The sequence below is a fragment of the Lagopus leucura genome, unplaced genomic scaffold (genome assembly GCF_019238085.1).
Source record: "Lagopus leucura isolate 7727_CA_CO unplaced genomic scaffold, USGS_WTPT01 Super-Scaffold_100004, whole genome shotgun sequence".
Lineage (NCBI taxonomy): Eukaryota > Metazoa > Chordata > Aves > Galliformes > Phasianidae > Lagopus > Lagopus leucura.
Window position 1 is genome coordinate 10,615,810 of NW_024962264.1, and position 18,058 is coordinate 10,633,867.

Consider the following 18,058-nt stretch of genomic DNA (forward strand, 5'->3'; position numbering starts at 1 on the left):
GGCGCGCGGTGGCAGCACCTCCCCGCGCGCGGCTTAAAAAGAAGAAGAAAAGAGGGAGCGAAACATGAGAGCCCTAGTGAGCCGCAGCCGCCGCCGGCAGCGGAGGGGGCATCGCCCGGCCCGGCCGCCGCCGCCGCCGTCCCAGCGCGGGGACACCCTTCCTATGGGACGACAAGTGGAGGGCTGCCGCCGCCGCCCGCTGCCCGGCCCGCCCCGAGCCTCGGCGCCTCGGCGCGGCAGCGGCCGCTGCTGAACCTGTGCCGCTCGCGGGGCCGCCAAGCATCCTCCACCCGCTCGCCTCCGCCCGTCCTCTCGGTGCGGCGCTCCCCGCTGGCCGCCCGCTCCGCTCCCCGTTCCGCAGCCTGTGCGGGAGGGAGGGAGGGAGGTGTTTTCCCGAAGTGCAAAGAAAAGTCCGTGGGATTCCCCTCCTCCCCCCCTTCGGGCGCGTTCGCACGCTCCCTCAGGCATGATGCTCAAGATGCTGCCGTTCAAGCTGCTGCTGGTGGCCGTGGCTCTCTGCTTCTTCGAGGGGGACGCCAAGTTCGGAGAGAGCGGCGCCCGGAGGAGAAGGTGCCTCAACGGGACCCCGCCGCGGCGGCTGAAGAAGCGCGACCGGCGGCTGCTGTCCCCGGAGGCGCCGGGCGGCGCGGAGGCGATGTGCCGCGGCCTCTACCCGCGCCTCTCCTGCTGCTCCCGCGCCGACGCGCAGGGGTTGCTGCACGCCGGGGCCAAGGTAGGCACCGCCGACGGCGGGCGCCGCGGCCGCTTCTGTTGCGTGGGGGCGCGGGACGGCGGCAGCCCGCCTCCGGAGCTGAACCGGCGCCCGGGGAGCGCGCGCCGTCCGCGGGGGACGGGCGCTCGGCGGGTACGGCACGGGTCCGTGCCGCGCGCCTCGCGTGGGAGCGCCGGGGGGCCGCCGCCGGGGCCGGAGCGGAGGGACCGTGCCGCCCGCAGGTAGCGGCTCCGGGAAGGTGGAGGAGCGGGACGGGCTCTGGCTGCCGTCCGGGCGCTGGCGGCGTCGGGACCGTAAATGAGCCCGGCGGTGGTTTCCGGTTTATTTTTCTGGAGTAACGAAAATCTCGTCCAATTTTTCCCCGCGCGTTTAGTCAGGGAAGGTTTGGGATAGAGGACGGCGTCGGCGTACCCAAACTTTACGATCTTCGCAGCCCTCGGGGCCCCGCGCTGCCCGCGATGACGCGCGTCAGCCGCAAAGCCCACCCGCGGCCGTGGCGGCGCCCGGCGCACAGCGCCCGCCCCGGCCGGGCTCCGGGACACGAGCGGGCGCAGCTCTGCGCCCGGCAGCGCGGCGGGGGCTGCGGGGAGGCGGCCGCTCACAGTCCGCTTCCCCGGACGCCCTCCGCCCGCCGCTGCCCGCCTGCCTGATGCTGAGCCCCGCGGGCGTGCGGCACCTCGGCGGGCGGAGCGGCACCCGGCAGCGTCGTTAGGAAGCTCTGCACGTGAAAGAAGCCATCAGGTGTGCCTCTTTCTTTTTTTCGTTCGCTGGTTTCTGTCTTTTTTTTTTTTTTTTTTTTCCCTCCATCCTGGTTTAGGTTTAATTAAGAATTCCTCCGTTACGACTCTGTAGTTGTCAGGGTCTGAGAGACTCGAGGAAAACTTGTGTCCCAGTCTCGCTGGCCCAAGCATAATAAAAAAGAAATACCCGGCCTGAATCGAATTTTTATGCTCGGTTCACGGTAGATTTCACTCCATTCTCATGTAAACAGCTTCTACGAATCAACATATGTGTCTGGGTGGTATCTCTCACTTTGTTTTGTAACAAAAAGCCATATTGCATCATTTAATTTGCTCAAGTCATGCAAATAGGAAAAAATCAATAGGACAAAAAGGGGTCGACTTATCCTCCTCCCCACTAAACTGCTGCCCACACACAGAGTCCTGTTGCTTATGGCAAAAGAATAACAACAACACCATTGTGTTTGTTAGTTGGTTCACTAATGGGTGAAACTGGAGAACATCATTCTCCTTCAGTCCCCAGCTCTGTCCAAATGTTCATGCCTTTTGAGGGAGCATTTGTCCTACCCCCTCTATTCCCAGATGAGTGAGAACTGTCTTACTGCAGGTTTTCAGCTGCAGATCTCTCTTTATTCATACCATATGCAGCAGCAGTTTGAGATTCAAGGCAGATAGATTTCTTCACGTCGTCTAGAGACAATGTCATTAAGCCCCTGTGTGATAACTGAATTAAACTATAAGCTAACCACACACAGATAACCTGAAAGATGTAGCTGGGAAAAAAAGAAAAAAAGAAAAAAAAAGAAAAAAAAAAAAAAGAATAAGGACTAGAAAATATGTCCTTAAATCACCCTGTTTGTAATGGCTCAGTGGCATATATGCTACTGAGATTGCCCAGTGCTTGGAGACCCTTGCAGCAATTGGCTCCACGCAGTAAACTGGAAGTTGTGCTTCAGTAACTTTTCAATCTTTAGACACCTGAAGGGTTTATTCTCTTAGAATTACTTGAAAGCATCTTCTAACTCCCCTTGGATGCCATTTGACAAACAGCACTCAAAACTTCATGTAAATGTGTGGCATTGACCGTATATGCCACACCAGCTATTCCTGAGCTGTCAAATCTGTTCTTTTAAATATAATTTACGCTTTTTAAGAAATATAATTCTACAGGTTTTTAAAATCAGACTATTTTCCATGACAGATTAACTTTTCTGAACGTCTCAGATCTGCTTCATCATATCAATACATGTTTAGGAAAAATGTCAAAATATGTCATTTATACTTCACCAAATGAGATGGTCTTTCCATAAAAGACACGGCAAACTGTTATGGAGTGCATTGGAATAGAACTTATTAAAAAAAAAAAAAAAAATTTAAAAATTCTATGACAGTCCAAAAAAAAAAATAGCTTGTTTAAACTTGCTCTCCATCATCTATCTATGGCTTTGACATTAGCAGAAAGCCGAACATCAGCTTCTTTAAAAGCAAAGAGTTGACATGCTCAGTAGACATTTTCGTGAGAGCTTCTTGGTTAAGATGCTGGGTCTTTGAGAATTTTTGACCAAATTTGCAAAATTTATAACGAAAATGGCACCACTGGCTGCGGTTTTGGAAGCAGAAATGGAGCTACCCTAACACACAGCACTGCACTGCCTCAAGTATGATTTTTACATACAGTTGTTGACATTTAACTCTTCATCTTCCAGTCTTCTTCTTCTCCCTTTGTTCACAAAGGACTACTAAAGCCCAGCCAAATATTGCAATGCCAGTTTTTCTGAAAGTTTGCTTATAGCCCAACAGGCGAGGAAGTCCTCTCTACCTCAGTTGGCTTCACAGCCAAAGCTGTCAAGGAAAGGGTGAAAAGTAATTGTTTTCAAGTGTGCCCTTTTACAATCATTTGTTTGCTCTGGCTCTTTCACGAACAAAGGCTATTGTTGAACACATCCAACTAAACAAATAACTCATCTCGGAGTCCCTTTAACAGCTGCCTTAGTACAATGATCTATTTACATATTACCCTAAAAATTGAAACCGAACTCTTTAATGACATAATCCAGTTCTATAGTACAGAAGAAGCATATGTTCAACCCAACAGCTGAACTATCTCCTAAGCATATGATTTTTAGACATAAATGCTTGCATGTCAAATACAGCTTAGGGCAATGACTTATTTCACCATGGCTTGGGTTTTTATGGGTTAGCATCAAAACAATGTTGCCTTTCGTTCTAGATATGACCAGGGTACGCAAAACAGATGACTACATTCATCGTAAAGAATTTCTGTCCACTGTGCCTTCCTCTGGTTCTTCTTCCTTGCACTATTCTTTTTGTCGATAAACCAATGTTGTATACTATGCTTTCCTCCACGCTCCGGGATTTATCTTACCTTTAGTCTTTGTGTTTTACTGTCATGTGGCAAAAGATTAAAGGATGATCTTACAGATGTTGTAACTTATTCAGCAGCAGGCACAATCATTATTAGGCATGTTGCAATAAATGTTTGGGAGTTTTACATATTTTCCAGAGCACAGTTAGTTTAAATGACTGAAGTTCAATGTTTTCACACACGACATTAAAAATTGAAGCAGGAAATTAGTTTACATTTCTTCAAAAGACCAAAAGCCATTGTCAACCGTTGGGTCATTTGCAAAGTGGAGAACCAACAGAAAAAAAGTTCATTCAGATAAGTATTGCAGCTTTCACTTACAACTGATTTAATATACTCCAGGATAAATACGTTATCAATTTACTGAGATTCAGAATAAAATGGTTGTCCTATCTCCCAGCCAGTAGAGAGTTACACATCAGACCTCACACAGAGCAAACGTTACCACCCGATTTTGCTTTAGCATTCTAAAAGTTAAATAACATACTTGATTTTCAGATAATTGATTGACTCTGATTCCTTAATCTTCCGATTAGCTATTATATGACCAAGATTCATTCCAGAAATGACATGAGGGGGTGAATTCCTGTGGTTAATTCCTGGATAGCAGCTGCTCAGGGGGATTAGGATCCTTTTGTCTTAATTCTGAGGACTGAAATATTGGCAAGCATTTCTTCTTCTGTATCACCAGGCAACGTCAATTACATTTTCCACAAGAAACAGTAAATTAGCTTTGATATCCTATAATTTCTTTTTTTCTTTTTTTCTTTTTTTTTCCTGTTCATAATTCTTTCTGGAGTCTTCCAGTAGAAGTGGTAGAATTTTATATTTGCATCACTGTGGAGTTAATTCAATAAACAGACTGAATATTTACCTAGTAATACCTCGTGTTTACTTGCACTTCTAAACACACCATCATACCGCTACCGCAAGAAAGCCTACTGCTTGAGATTAACTCACTGATGAAAAAATCTGAGACTTGTGCAAAGTCGGTGATACTACTGAATATAGGCAAGGACTCTGAAGAGTCTATAGATCATGGTGCACTTTCATTTGGTGGAAAGACCAAAGTGGTCGTTTCATCCTTACTTAAGGAGAACTTCCAGCTTGCTAATGTCATCAAGTTCTTAAAAAACTGCATTTATGGACAGTGCTTTCAGTCATCTGCTGCTGAACCCAGACTTTGTTCCATTTGGCAGACAATGATTTGACTGAACTGTATACGCTGCTTCCCATCAGAACACCAAGGTACTTTGTCAGGATGCCATCATTCTTTAAGAAAGTCCAGATGATGCAGATAATTGCCTCAGCATTGTGCATTACTGCAAGCACCTTGACTGCAATCACAGAGACTATTAAGTCAAGTTCAAAGTTGTAGCTATTATTTACTTTGGTCATACTATAATTGTAGCTATAATTATATTTTTAGTTCTTGTCCTTGAGGCATGTTTCCCAGATCTGTCACATCTAGAACAACATCTGAAACTCAAGAAGGAAGGCTAAGGTTAACAGTTGTGCTGCTATGGCCCAAGTAAAAAGTCTAGCAAAAGAACCCTTTTTTTTTCTTTTTATTATTATTATTATTTATTTTTGGAGAGTAGTTCAAGCTGCGGAAGGAATTCAGTAAACTCAGGGTGAAGACAAACCTTTCATCATACATGCAACGTGCAATTAATTGGCCTTCAAGTTACATAGATAAATAAATAAATAAGCCCTGGGGGGAGGACTGGGAAGATATGAGACAATTATAATCCCAAAGAAGATCTGAAGAGAGATAATAAACCATACATGGCTGATGTTAGTCACACTACTTAATTGCAGATGCTGTGAAGATGAAGATAATCTGCGAAGAGAGAGTGTAAAGAACACAACATGTAATATACTCAGTGATTTCAGCAAATCTGGAGGAATTATACTGAAAGCCAATGGCATCTCTTCCAGAATAGGGGTGGAGGCCAAATGGTGTTCTTCCCATCAGTGGTCTAAAGTTCAACACTAAACTTTACTAAACATTTCACTTAGCCTTATGACAATACATAGTTAAGACTTAATTTTCCTTGAAAGAGTTTATCTTCTAACTTAATGTTCCTTTAAACAGGATTTTGTGTAACCGCGCAGGCCGTGTATTGTATAATAGTTTGAACACATAGCTGTTTAAAACAATGGGGAGTGCATTTCTCTCAAGTGGTTTATGCTTGCGTAATTATGATATGTAAATAAAGCGATGAGTTCAGAACTGTGTTACCAAACTGCTGCGCCCCAGAAGGCAGCCAGCCTATGAGACAGTATACTCAAACATAGTAAGAGTCTTCATGCGCCGAATAACTAATTTTATCAAAAGTGATTTAGATAATTCCCATCTATGTTATCCTGCAGGGAAATGACACACTGTAAAGTCATTCTACAAAACAAGTCAGATATGAACTCCAGCAAAACTTTGTTGCTATTTTCAAATGCAACATTTACAAATATTTATACATTTTATGGAATATAAATACTTACAGCATTAATATTTCTTAAAATAAGCCTCTTACAGTCTTTGTTTATAGCCACGTTAAACAAACAGTTGAAATAACCTGAGCTTTGTTTTTGCATTGGATCGGATTCAGTCCTTCTCAGCTGAGAACACATTTCCCATTATCCACCATTGGGATGAATGATCAAAAAACAGTCCATGTGGTTAACAATAGATTAACAAAGTGCACTGCATTCAAAGACTAATAAAGACAGCTATGCTGTTTTCCATTATTTTTCACGATTTGATGACATTGCGCTCCTTAGGCTCGTGTGTTTACTTACACACATCATCAATCGTGGTTTAGTGCTTCTTCAAGTACTATGCATAATATATGCTCTTTTTTCAGGAGAAAGTTACGCTTTCAAAATTGAGAGAAACAAGATGCTATGAACAAATTCTTTTTCTCCCTTATGAAACGTCTGAAAACATACAGCTTTTTCCACCAAGTAGTCTGCATTAGAGAGTGCAAAATGGAGAGCAGCATTTAAAAAACGAACAATCCCAGGCACCTGCCGAACTACACAGCAAGCACCTCAGTAGCCAGACTGTGGCACAGTTCAAGATACACCTACTTAACAAATACCTGCATGTGGTTTCCCTGATGTGTTTGATGGTAGAATTTTTGCTTGTACTCTCTACATACTTGAATAGGTCACCTTTCAAGCTGTGTTTTTAGGTATTTCTCATAAATGAGCAGAAGGCCTGCTGCTGTAGATCCTGTATAAATGATCAGCCTAGTTCACAGATTGCTTGTGCAATAAGAGTCTGCAGGTGTGAATCCATAAAATTATTCCACTGCTATTATTCTTATCTGGGAAAGAGAAGCAAACACTTGAAATATCACTGTCCTAATGGCATATTGCAGATTTCATTGTAACAATGTTTGTACCTGATTCTTCTGGAAAAGTGACATGAAACATGATGCATTTATTACAGACTGTATTGGTTCTATTAGCATAATTTATTACATTAGATCATAAAATCTTTATGTGTAAGATGGAGAAATAGGTCATGTGTTTATTTGTCTTTGGTTTGTGGCTTGCAGATACTTTCCGTCACGAACAACACAGAATGTGCGAAGCTACTGGAGGAAATCAGATGTGCACACTGCTCACCTCATGCCCAGAATCTTTTCCACTCACGTGACAAAGGGGAAACTTCTGAAAGAGAACTAACTCTTCCCTACTTGTGCAAAGACTATTGTAAAGAATTCTATTATACTTGCAGAGGTAACTTACCAGGTAAAACCTATAACAAAATATGGAACTAAAGGATGTCTGCTTTGAAATGTTGATATTGCCTGAGTAGTCATAGATCCAACACTTAACCGCTGATATCTAGGGGATTTTGCCCAAAGACAGAATATTTCAGGGCCTCTGTGGTGATTCTTTCTTACGTGGAGAGTTAATATTTTGAGCTCTGCTATTCAGCTCTCCGTGAAACACAGGCTTATTTGTTATCAAAGGCACCTGAAGCTATTACCTTTTTTTTATGTTGGTGTGTTCACTCAAATCATGTAAGCAATTAGTCGGCCATCCAAAAGGCTATTCAAAATGACAGATAGCTTTCAAATACAAGAAGGAGTGCTGGCACTGCAAGCTGCAGACACTACAGGCTGATAAATAAAGTGTTTTTTCTGGGTATGTTACCCTAGGAACTTGTGAGTTTTTTCCGTAGTTTTAAAGCCCCTTGAAATCAAAGGGAGCTATTTGATAGACTTCTGTGATCTTTGAATTGGTTCCAACATGCTGTTAACAACCAAATTCTGAACTAACCTAACACTTCCTCACTATAGCCAGAAAAGTTAGCTTGACAAAACCATCAGCAGAATGTGACTGGTATTGTCTAAGGCAGTCACCAAATGTGTGCTATCACTTGTAAATAAATCAACAAAATAGTCACTGAAGATGGTCATTTTAGAAACACTGCTGTAATGTACTACTGTATTAAATCACATCTCTGGTATTCTCAATAGTAAATTATTTACATGTTGAAGGCTGTCATTTTTAAACTATGCTTTTTTTCTTTTTCCAAATAGTGCTTATAAATAATGTCACACAGGAGAAAATAATTAAACCGGTTAAGATTTTTGATTAGCAAAACAGACTGGAAAGCAGAGTTCATAAGGATAAGAAAAATGAATTTACAAATAGTGCTTTTTGATATATGAACAGAGCTTTGCAATAGAACATAAACGTATTTAAGTAAAGGGGATAGTTTAAGTGGATGAGATTTGGAGGAGGGTTTTTAATTGCATGTGCACAGTGTGTACTTGTTTTCTATGAAATCCCAAGAGTGCAGTGATTTTTTGCAATGTTCTTTTATTGGCTTGAGAAAATATTTTGAATTGACTTACTTTTTCCCCTTTACTGTGGTTTAACATGTATCTCAACCCATTCAAATATGAAAATATTATTATTGTCTTTATAAACTAAGAGATGTTTCTAAGGCTTTCTCAAACCAGCTGTTTCTTGCTCTTTATCACATTCCCCAAAGCGAAGCAGAATGGATCACAGTTGCCAAGACTGCCTGCTGAACAGCGATAATAGATTAGATATTTTAGATGTTTAGCCCGTGTGAGAAGTCAGCACAAAGAGTTTTTTTTTCCATGAGTTGTAACTAATGCAAACGATGAGCGTATTCGGCAGAGCAAGTCGCTTACGGTTGTTTAGTGAAATTCTGAGTTTCTGAGGAAACAACTTCTTTTAATTGGAAAAAGTGAAAGGGGGGAAAGGGGAGGAAGAAGGAGGAGATGGAGAGAGCGAGAGAGAAAGAGAAAGGGCTGAGCAGCACAGGAGCTATAGCCACAGGAACCTCACTCCTCAGATCAACATATGTGGTGACGAATGACAAATTTATTTTTCTACAAAGTTTGTGTATATGTAAAACTGCTGAAGTGCATCAAGATGTCAAGTGCTTTCTGTGACCACCCAGCTTGCCTTGAAAGATAACCAGATGAAAGCATAACTTTAGCACTGGACAGAGCACTGTGCTTTGCAGGAAAAGAGCTTACATACTTTAGCATCAGTTAAAATAGGATTTTTCCTACATCAATCAGACACTAATAATCATTCTATATACTTCTTCTGAAAGTGGGTAGTATTAGAAAAAAAAAGTTGTTGCGTACTTGCAGCCAGAAGCAGGGTTCTTTAGGTGGTCTGGTTGGTCCACATGGTTGTGGATGCCTACACCAGTATTTGACGGAGGTACTAGAATTCATGCTCATCTTTTTGAGAAGACTGCATGTAGGATTTCAATATGGTTTAATGTACAGTTGAAAATGTAAATAATTAAAAAGGCAGCTAATTAGGTCTTTTGTTTTTCTTGTGAGACCCATCTGTCCGTAATATTTATTACAAAAGGAAAAAGGAAAAACATGGAAGCTATGTTCTCAGTTTTGCCTGGAGGATTAAACAAAGAGTTGGAAATTAACAGGCCCCTAGACCAGAGGTCTCTGCCAGAGATTCACTCTGCATTTGTTAAAAAGTCAAATAATTTCTTTTCTTCCATTAAGGAGTGCTAATTGTTACTGAACACATAGAAAGGACTGTAAGGAAAGTGCTGACTATAAAAGTAATTCTAGCCCTTATGTGCTGCACAAATTAGAAATTAGAATTGTTACTAGCGATTGAAGAGAACAAGCACCTTTTCTGGAATTCAAATGTTAGCAGTACAAATTAACCAAGAAGACTAAGAAACTGCACACTAGTTTTCTGATGACTTGGCTCCAGAAATTCATTTCTTGTTCTTCTTCTATTTGCAAACATGAAAATGGGCACATATCATTGGTTGATTCTTTTGAAGATAGCAGTCTGCCCACCAGTTTTTAGGAGTGTATCAGGATTTCCATTGACTTCTTTAGTAGTTTTGAATATCCACGGACTAAGAGGGCCCACTTATTTACTCAAGCAGAAGAACTGGAAGCTGTTGGCATTTTATGGATGTTTTAGTGAAGGAGGGCGCAGTGTTTCACGAAATTTGACTATGGAAGTTCCCTGCTTCATACTGGTTGACTGTGGTCATTATTTCTCATCTGATCATTACTGTGCATTTCAGTTTAAGTGATTACTGATGGGAAGCTGGAGTTAACAAAGACTCTTCAAACAATAGGAATTTTAAGTTTTACAAGATCGTAAGAGAAGACTGTCTAATATTTATTATTAATACAGCTACATAAGGAAAGGCATGGCCAATTCCCCCTCCTGGCATGAGCAAAAACTTGATTCAGGCCCACAATGGCAACATATTCTAAGGAACAAACCTGTGCCTCAGCCACAGAGGGTTCTGCCAACCAAAGACATTGGACAGATTTTGAACTACATGCACTGCCTCATTTCCATTTGAAGAAATAGATTCCAGATGACTGTTTGTGAATCCAGATCCAGGCCTAGATCTGAGCACAGGCATTGCCAGAACAGATGGTAGATAGTATTTTTTATTCTTTTTTTTACTCCAAACAGGGGCACCCCAGCCCAAAAAAGCAAAGCACAACTGAGAAATTCTGCAACTGAAACAACACATCCAGAAGTTCTGGCGTGGTCTACTTATAGTTATCGTGCACATAGTCAACCTAGAGAAAAATAGTAGTGATGCTACTGCTGATAAGAACAGCAGGAGGACTAATCGTGACACTGCTTTTGTTAAGGTACCTGCAATGCAGCAGTGTGGCAAGAGCTACAAATCACTTGAAAACCAGTAGGAAGTGATGTCAGCTACCACTGCACATAGTATGTTTTGAACAAATCAGCCTGTAATCACCTCTTTGCTTTAGTTTACACTGAGAGTTGAGAAAAGAAGTGAAAAATTTCTCACCTAGCTGTCGGAAATGCAAATTAGTGGGGAAAAAAACCAAACAAGCAAACACTTCTTTTGCACAATACAGAACTGTACGCTCAAGGTCAGCAATGTAGGAATAAAGCAGATGAGCCTGATTTTCATACACTCTTCAAGCCAGTGCAGATCTGTGCAAAGGAGTGGATGAGATGGTATTCAATTCAGTGTGCTGAGCCGAAATTCACGCAGGACTGAACGTCGCAGTCCTTATTAGGCATAGTTCTCATGGTGGATGGTGACAGAGTTGTTTTTGGATAAACTCCATGTGAGCAAAATTATCCTTTTCTTCTCCCCAGAATAATTCTAGTGCTTAGGGGCACTTGTCATGGACCGTTCTTCTGGACATTGTACAAGCACTGAACAAAACAGCAATCTCTCAACTAAAGATTTTATACTGTAAGCCCAATAAAGGAAACATTAAATGGCTGTAAGTGGATAGGAAAGTAGGAGTGTTTTTAAGCTGTCTTCACAGAAGCTGTTTGTACGGTGAATCTAGCATATAGAACACAGAAGCAGATGTTTTTTGTGAATTAGTTTCCTTACAGAACGGAACTATCCCAGATGCACAGGTGAAACTGTACTTACAGAGGTCACATTCCCGTCTACAATGCAACAATTTAGCAATTCACTGACTAATTTTTATAGTTTAATTCTAATTTTCATAGTTTAATTCAAAACTCACTTCTTAGGAACAATTCTGAGACTGGAATGTAAGCCTTATCTTTTCAAACCAGAAGTTGCAGAAGGCAACTGCAGTGCAAGATGTACCTAAGTGCACGATAAAATATTTCATAAGGAAAAGAGAGTAGTCTTACATGTAAGAAAAGATGCTGCCTAAGGCATTAGTTAAGTGAGTTTGCATCAGATTGTTATTTGAAATGAACATTTACTGAGTAGAAAAACACGATCAAAAATATGCTCTCAGTTATTCTGACTGAAGATAAAACTCAAGCCAAGAGCAGTTAATTTATAATAAATAGTAGGTGGCATACTTAGAAAATGCTAGAAATTCTTGGAAACTGTACACCTCTAATATTCTGTTGCATCTTCTGTAGTGATCTTCTGTGCCTAGAGAAAGAAATTATTAAATATAAAACGGTGTATTCTTAAGTCAAATAACTCCAAGATTTTAGATTACCTTTGATTTTGGCATTCTATCTACAAAGCCTTGGAATACTAGGCTGTGATTATATCAGCGTTCCTCTTCAGTTGTTCCACTTGAAATTGTATCTCACATTTTCTCCAAATAACTACTATAAATTAAAACCAGCTCCTCACAGATGATTTTTACTGAAGCTCCAAATCATGGTAATTAAACTTTTATACCACAACACACTGCCATGTGTTTCCAGATACTGTTTTATAGAAACCAAAGGCAGGCTTTGTCATGTTATTTGTCCAAAGTTTTTAAAGGAAGATGCATATGAAAAGAAGTATAGTTGGGTGGGAAAGGCTTTCCACTCCACAAAAATTCTGGGATCTAAAAAATTTTCCTATTCCACATAAGGAAGAAATTGAAGTCTTTCGAAATTTTCCATGAAGAAAGCCACAGAGAGACCACCCCAGGATAGCTAATAAAGCAGTTGTCAGGACATTTACTTGGGAAATGGGAGACTTAGGGTCAAACTCCTGCCTGACACATGAAGGGACCTGAATATTCCTCTTCCTAATGATGCGCCCTAATTATAAGACATCGGAGTATAGTGATAGGAAGTTTGAAGTTTGTGGTCTGTTTCCCTCTTTTTCTTTTAAGAAGTTTCATTTTGGACCAGAAGCATAATTTTAAGTAAAATTTTGTCGCAATTGATAACTTTTCTGAAAAAAATGTTGCTTTTAAGAAATTGGCATTTTCCAAAGAAACACAGCTGTCCCTGATCAGCTCTTAGTATAAGTTGTAAGCCAGAGGTTTTACGGCCAAGATCAATGGATTACAGCATTATTCACAAGTGGTAAAGTCATGCATAAATTAGACCTGTAATTTCAATGAAGCGCTAGTTCTGCGTATCTTATCAGTTATGTCTTGGACCACGCTACACAGATCCTAACACAGTATGCTAAACATCCAAAAAGTAAGAAAGGTGACTTTAGGCACATTATGTTAACATCTATTTTAGTGAAATATGTATAACTAGATAAATTCTATCTTAGAGTCAATTAAAAACTGGCTTGAAATGACTAGTAATATGTTTGTGGACAGAGATATTTTTACTGTCATTAAACATACTGTAGTATCATCAGTGTCGGGGGCTTTCCTTAAAGGCTCTCATTTTACTAACATCTTGTTTCCCCTGTCTTTAAACTTCCTTCTATTTTAACCTAAAACCTAAAAAGCATCCTTCATCCAGGGGCAGCTTAAAGGCAGCTCCAATGCAGCATGATACAACCCCTTTTTCACTGGGACATTGCATTTACCCGCTCTCATGTCAGGAGCTCACCAGAGGCCAGTTACCTGCCAACAAGGTGCAGGTACTTCTTGCTTTCTGGGACACCAGGTATTCACCTCTCCAACTGATGTTTTTGGTGCCAGCATTCCACAAAGTCTTTATTGCACATCTTTTACCAAAGTCTTTACCAAAGGTTTTACAACAACAAGCCACTCCTAAAAAAAAATTCTTAAATCAGTGAAGAGTTACCATTTTCATTATTTTTTTGGACAGAGAGTAACAAAATATACTGTTTTTTTGCTAAAGCAATAAAAAAGGGATCCAATACAAAACTAAAAGCAAGAAAGTTAAATGAAAGCTGGTCAAGCTATTTTGCAGCAGGTACTAAACTTCATTTTTAGATATAAAATCAGGAAAAAATATCGGCAGCCTTAACTCTCACCTTTGCCCCTTTGCTTTCTTATGACTAACTATAGTGTCATTTTGAATTGTTTTTTTCTTACTTAAGCACATTGAAAATAAAAGTTTAATACGAATGAATAAACTATAAAAGGTAATAGTTTGCATTTATTCAGAGCAGTCCTTTTTTGCAGACAGCACTTTGTTTAAAAGGACTTCTTTTTCCACTCAATATGTAATCTATTTAAAGATTAGTTTGACAGCTCAAAACTGCAGACATGACAACACACTAAATATTTGTATGCTCTTTTGCATTTTTAAGGTTTTCTCCAAACTACAGCTGATGAGTTTTGCTTTTACTATGCAAGAAAAGATGGTGGTGTATGCTTTCCAGATTTTCCAAGAAAACAAGTGCGAGGGCCAGCTTCTAACTCCCTGGACCACATGGAGGAATATGACAAAGAGGAAGAGATCAGCAGGTTCATAAAGATAAATGTTGTTTAATCTGAAGAAAATAAAATCGCAAAGCCTGTGGTTTTCACAGTGAACCAATTCAGTCTGTGCTTATGCTCAGCAGCTGTGTTTTCCAGATGGTACTTTCTGTTGCTGTAGCTGGTGTATATTGAAGAGAAAGTTACATTAGCTTCAATATCTCACTAACATTTTATAAAAAGGTGTTAGAATCTTGGCTTGATCCAACCCGTGGACCTTGGTTGGGGCCCATGTTGTGGATGATACCTCCTTCTAGGATGTCATTTCTACCTGAATTTAACATTACTAAGCAACTACGATAGGTTTATTATCAAAGTATCTATATTATGTTTTCCAATTTTTTTCTTCTGTTTATTTTTCACTGTGAAAATTATTAAATTAGATTGTAAATAAACTGTCTCATTATAAGTCACTAATGGACTTTCAAAAAATGAAATTTTGGAAAATCGTAGAATTGCTGGAATTTACTGTTTATTTTTATTATTATTTTAATATTATTTTTATTTAGTGTTTATTGTGCAGTAGATTTTTTTCTATTAATAAATATTTTTTCTCTTTTTTAAACTACATTTTTAAACTACATTTTAGTATTAGTCTACATTTCAGATCTAAGATTAGTTGATTTTCTCTTTGTATATATACAAAACAAATTTTGTGCAAGTGAAGTTCAGTTTGATTTTCAGTACTGTCTGCTTGCATGCATTCAAGGAAATGATTTATGCTGGATTGTATAGCTGTTTGTAAAATCATTTTATCTTTAGGGACATTATTTTGTCACGGTTATGAGAAAGAAGCCATTTCTCACTACTGTTTAACTTTTTTTTTTAGAAAACACAAGCACAACTGCTTCTGTATTCAGGAAGTCATGAGTGGACTGAGGCAGCCTGTTGGAGCGGTACATTGTGGGGATGGATCTCATCGCCTCTTCATTCTTGAGAAAGAAGGATATGTGAAGATTTTCAGTCCTGAAGGAGATCTGATCAAGGAACCTTTTTTGGATATACACAAGCTTGTTCAAAGTGGAATAAAGGTTGGAATTTTTACTTATATCTATCTGCTTATATTTTAGCCTGTATCTAAGGAAAAGGGGAAGAAATGTTTTTGAGAAAAAAAAATTAATTTACATAATAAAAAGAAGAGTAATGGCAACAGTCACTGCAGTTCTATCTGGCAAAGAAATGAATATTCTTCCTTAGTTCATGAGGGGACAAGATAGCTTCTTAGAATGTCTTCACATTTTTCTTTTTCCCTCCATTTTTTCCTCACTTCAAATTCAGAAGAAAATATACATCAGTACCACATGGCATTATCTTTGTATTTCAACCTTTGTGCTCATTTCCACCGAATTCAGGTGAGTTTTGCTGTGATTCCAGTGGCAGGCAGCAGGTTTGGCTTGGTGCATGGTGTGACCTGCAGGTGCTCAGCAATGCCCCAGAAGCTGGAGGGCCTGGGGAGGCAAGCTGGGATAGGGCAGGGTGCTCTCTGCCTCTTGGCTCAGCCTCAGAGTGGCACAGGCTGCCCCTGACAGGAGGCTCCCATTTGTATTTGAGATGCACATAAGGAGTCACTTACCCTCTAAATTCAGATGTGAGGGTGGACTGGTATGATAGCTGTCGTACTGCTTAATGGCAAAAGTGATCCTGGCTTTTGTGAGCAGGGGACTGAATGGTGGATGGGCAGTGTTGGCAATACACTGCCAGGTGGAGGTAAGAAATCACATACAGGTGTGGGTAACTTCCACTAGAAAACTTGTAAGCCTGTTCAGTGATATTCTACTTAGGAAATACCACAAATATTGTTCCATCTTGATTTTTTGTCAAATTTCAGAGCAGTAAAACCTAAGTAAAACCCAGATATATAAAGCAAATTTAAATTGTGACAGGGTTTTTCTTACAACAGTCACTACTGTATATCATAAAGTCTTAATGGATGAAAAATACATTGACATACTCTCGACAGAGTAAATTTAAATAATAACGATGCTGAACAACATTCAGAATATTAGAAATGCACAGCACATGCTAAGTAGTCTTTTTGACTTTCAGCTATAAGGTCACTAAGCCAATTTAAGAAAATCTGAATGTTTTTGTTTTATGCTGAAACAGATAAGTATATGACACCTTATTAAGGAAAAGAAACAGTTTATGTGAATATGAGATATCTTGAACTCTTCCCTTTATGCCTGTATAAGTAGGCAGTATGTTTGAGATCCCAAAACAAAACGAACATTTCCGGGATCTTTTTGAAAGTCAATCTAAAGCTGATTTGTTCTTCTTATCTGAAAATTCTGATCGTTTGTGTTTTTGAAAAACTGACACTGAGATGTTCTGCAGAAATCCTTTCAGTCCCAAATAAGCTTTCCTGGAGGAAACTTTTACAGCTGAAACTCAGAGGCTAAACTAAATGGAAAACGGATTTTCCATGCTTTTTGAATGGGCAATAGCCTAGTTGATAAGACTCAGCAGCCACCCTGAGATTCAAACTCAACTTCTTGTGCTGTTTTAAATCAGTGGCCTGATCTTTTTAGTCTCTTTACCACCCTCACCATCGTATAACACTCTAAAGCAAATCTGTGTAAATAATGTGATGTTCTCTAAGCTTGAAAATCTAATTCTGTTCCCTGAGATAACAGTCCAGTGCTTAAGGATAATTGTATTGCAGTGTTTAATGTAGGCTGGCAAGAACAGAGGCTTCGCGTACTTTCAGATAAGGAGAAAGGGAATGTGCCTGGAAGCAAAACAGCAGTTTTTAAATAGAGAAAAGAATGTGATGAATTAGAACTGTGTTGAGGGACATGGTTTAGTGGGAACTATTGGTGATAGGTGAACGGTTGGACTGGATGATCTTTTAGGTCTTTTCCAACCTTGGTGATTCTATGATTCTATGATTCTAAGTAGTAAATAAATAAATAAATAGAATAAAACAAAAAGCATATAACACAAATGGTAGTTTTAAAACAAATATTCTCAACATTTTTGTTTGTCCTCTGCATTCTGATTCCTATAACCATTGTCCAGTGTTCTTTACCTACAAGGATACAAGACCACTGTGAAAAATTAACAATTATTCCATCAAAATAAAATACTTGAAGATAATTTGATTTTATGTGCACTTTATGCACTTTAAAACTAGAAATCAGTAATGGAGAATACTGTGTGGACAATTCGCTATCAGGTAGTGCAGCCAGGAATTTAAAAAGACATTATGTAAAACACTGCTTCCACATGCAAGGTGTGAGAACCACAGAATGCATCCCCTGTGCCTAGTCAAGACATGCTTCTAGAGTAAGGTAGGTGAAGCTGTATGTATGCATTTTGCTCAGCATGCCTTATTCTTTTATATACTGGAGCAAGTGAAAAAAGTTAAGTGTAAGCAATGTCGTTTCAAATGAGCCTGATCAAACTTAGGTCCACATTTTCCAATGAAATGTTTTACCAAGGTAACATGGTGCATATTTTTTAACGCTCTGCTCATTTACACAAATTCATAGATGTTAACCCACACATCTTGTCAATTCTTCCACACAGACTTATTTCTGAACTACCTTAGAGACTCTTCACTGAAATAAAAAAA

General features: G+C 39.9%; 1 protein-coding gene across 1 annotated transcript in view; it reads left to right on the forward strand.

Annotated features, from left to right (window-relative positions):
• Positions 1 to 420: 420 nt before the first annotated feature.
• The window catches only part of LOC122179675 (hedgehog interacting protein), a 70,722-nt gene continuing 53,084 nt past the window's right edge, over positions 421 to 18,058 (forward strand). Inside the window, exons 1-4 of the mRNA XM_042870610.1 lie at positions 421 to 733; positions 7,423 to 7,618; positions 14,316 to 14,472; positions 15,314 to 15,515. Coding sequence (XP_042726544.1) covers positions 467 to 733; positions 7,423 to 7,618; positions 14,316 to 14,472; positions 15,314 to 15,515 — 822 coding nt within the window. The 5' untranslated portion in view covers positions 421 to 466. The remainder of the gene's footprint in view (positions 734 to 7,422; positions 7,619 to 14,315; positions 14,473 to 15,313; positions 15,516 to 18,058) is intronic.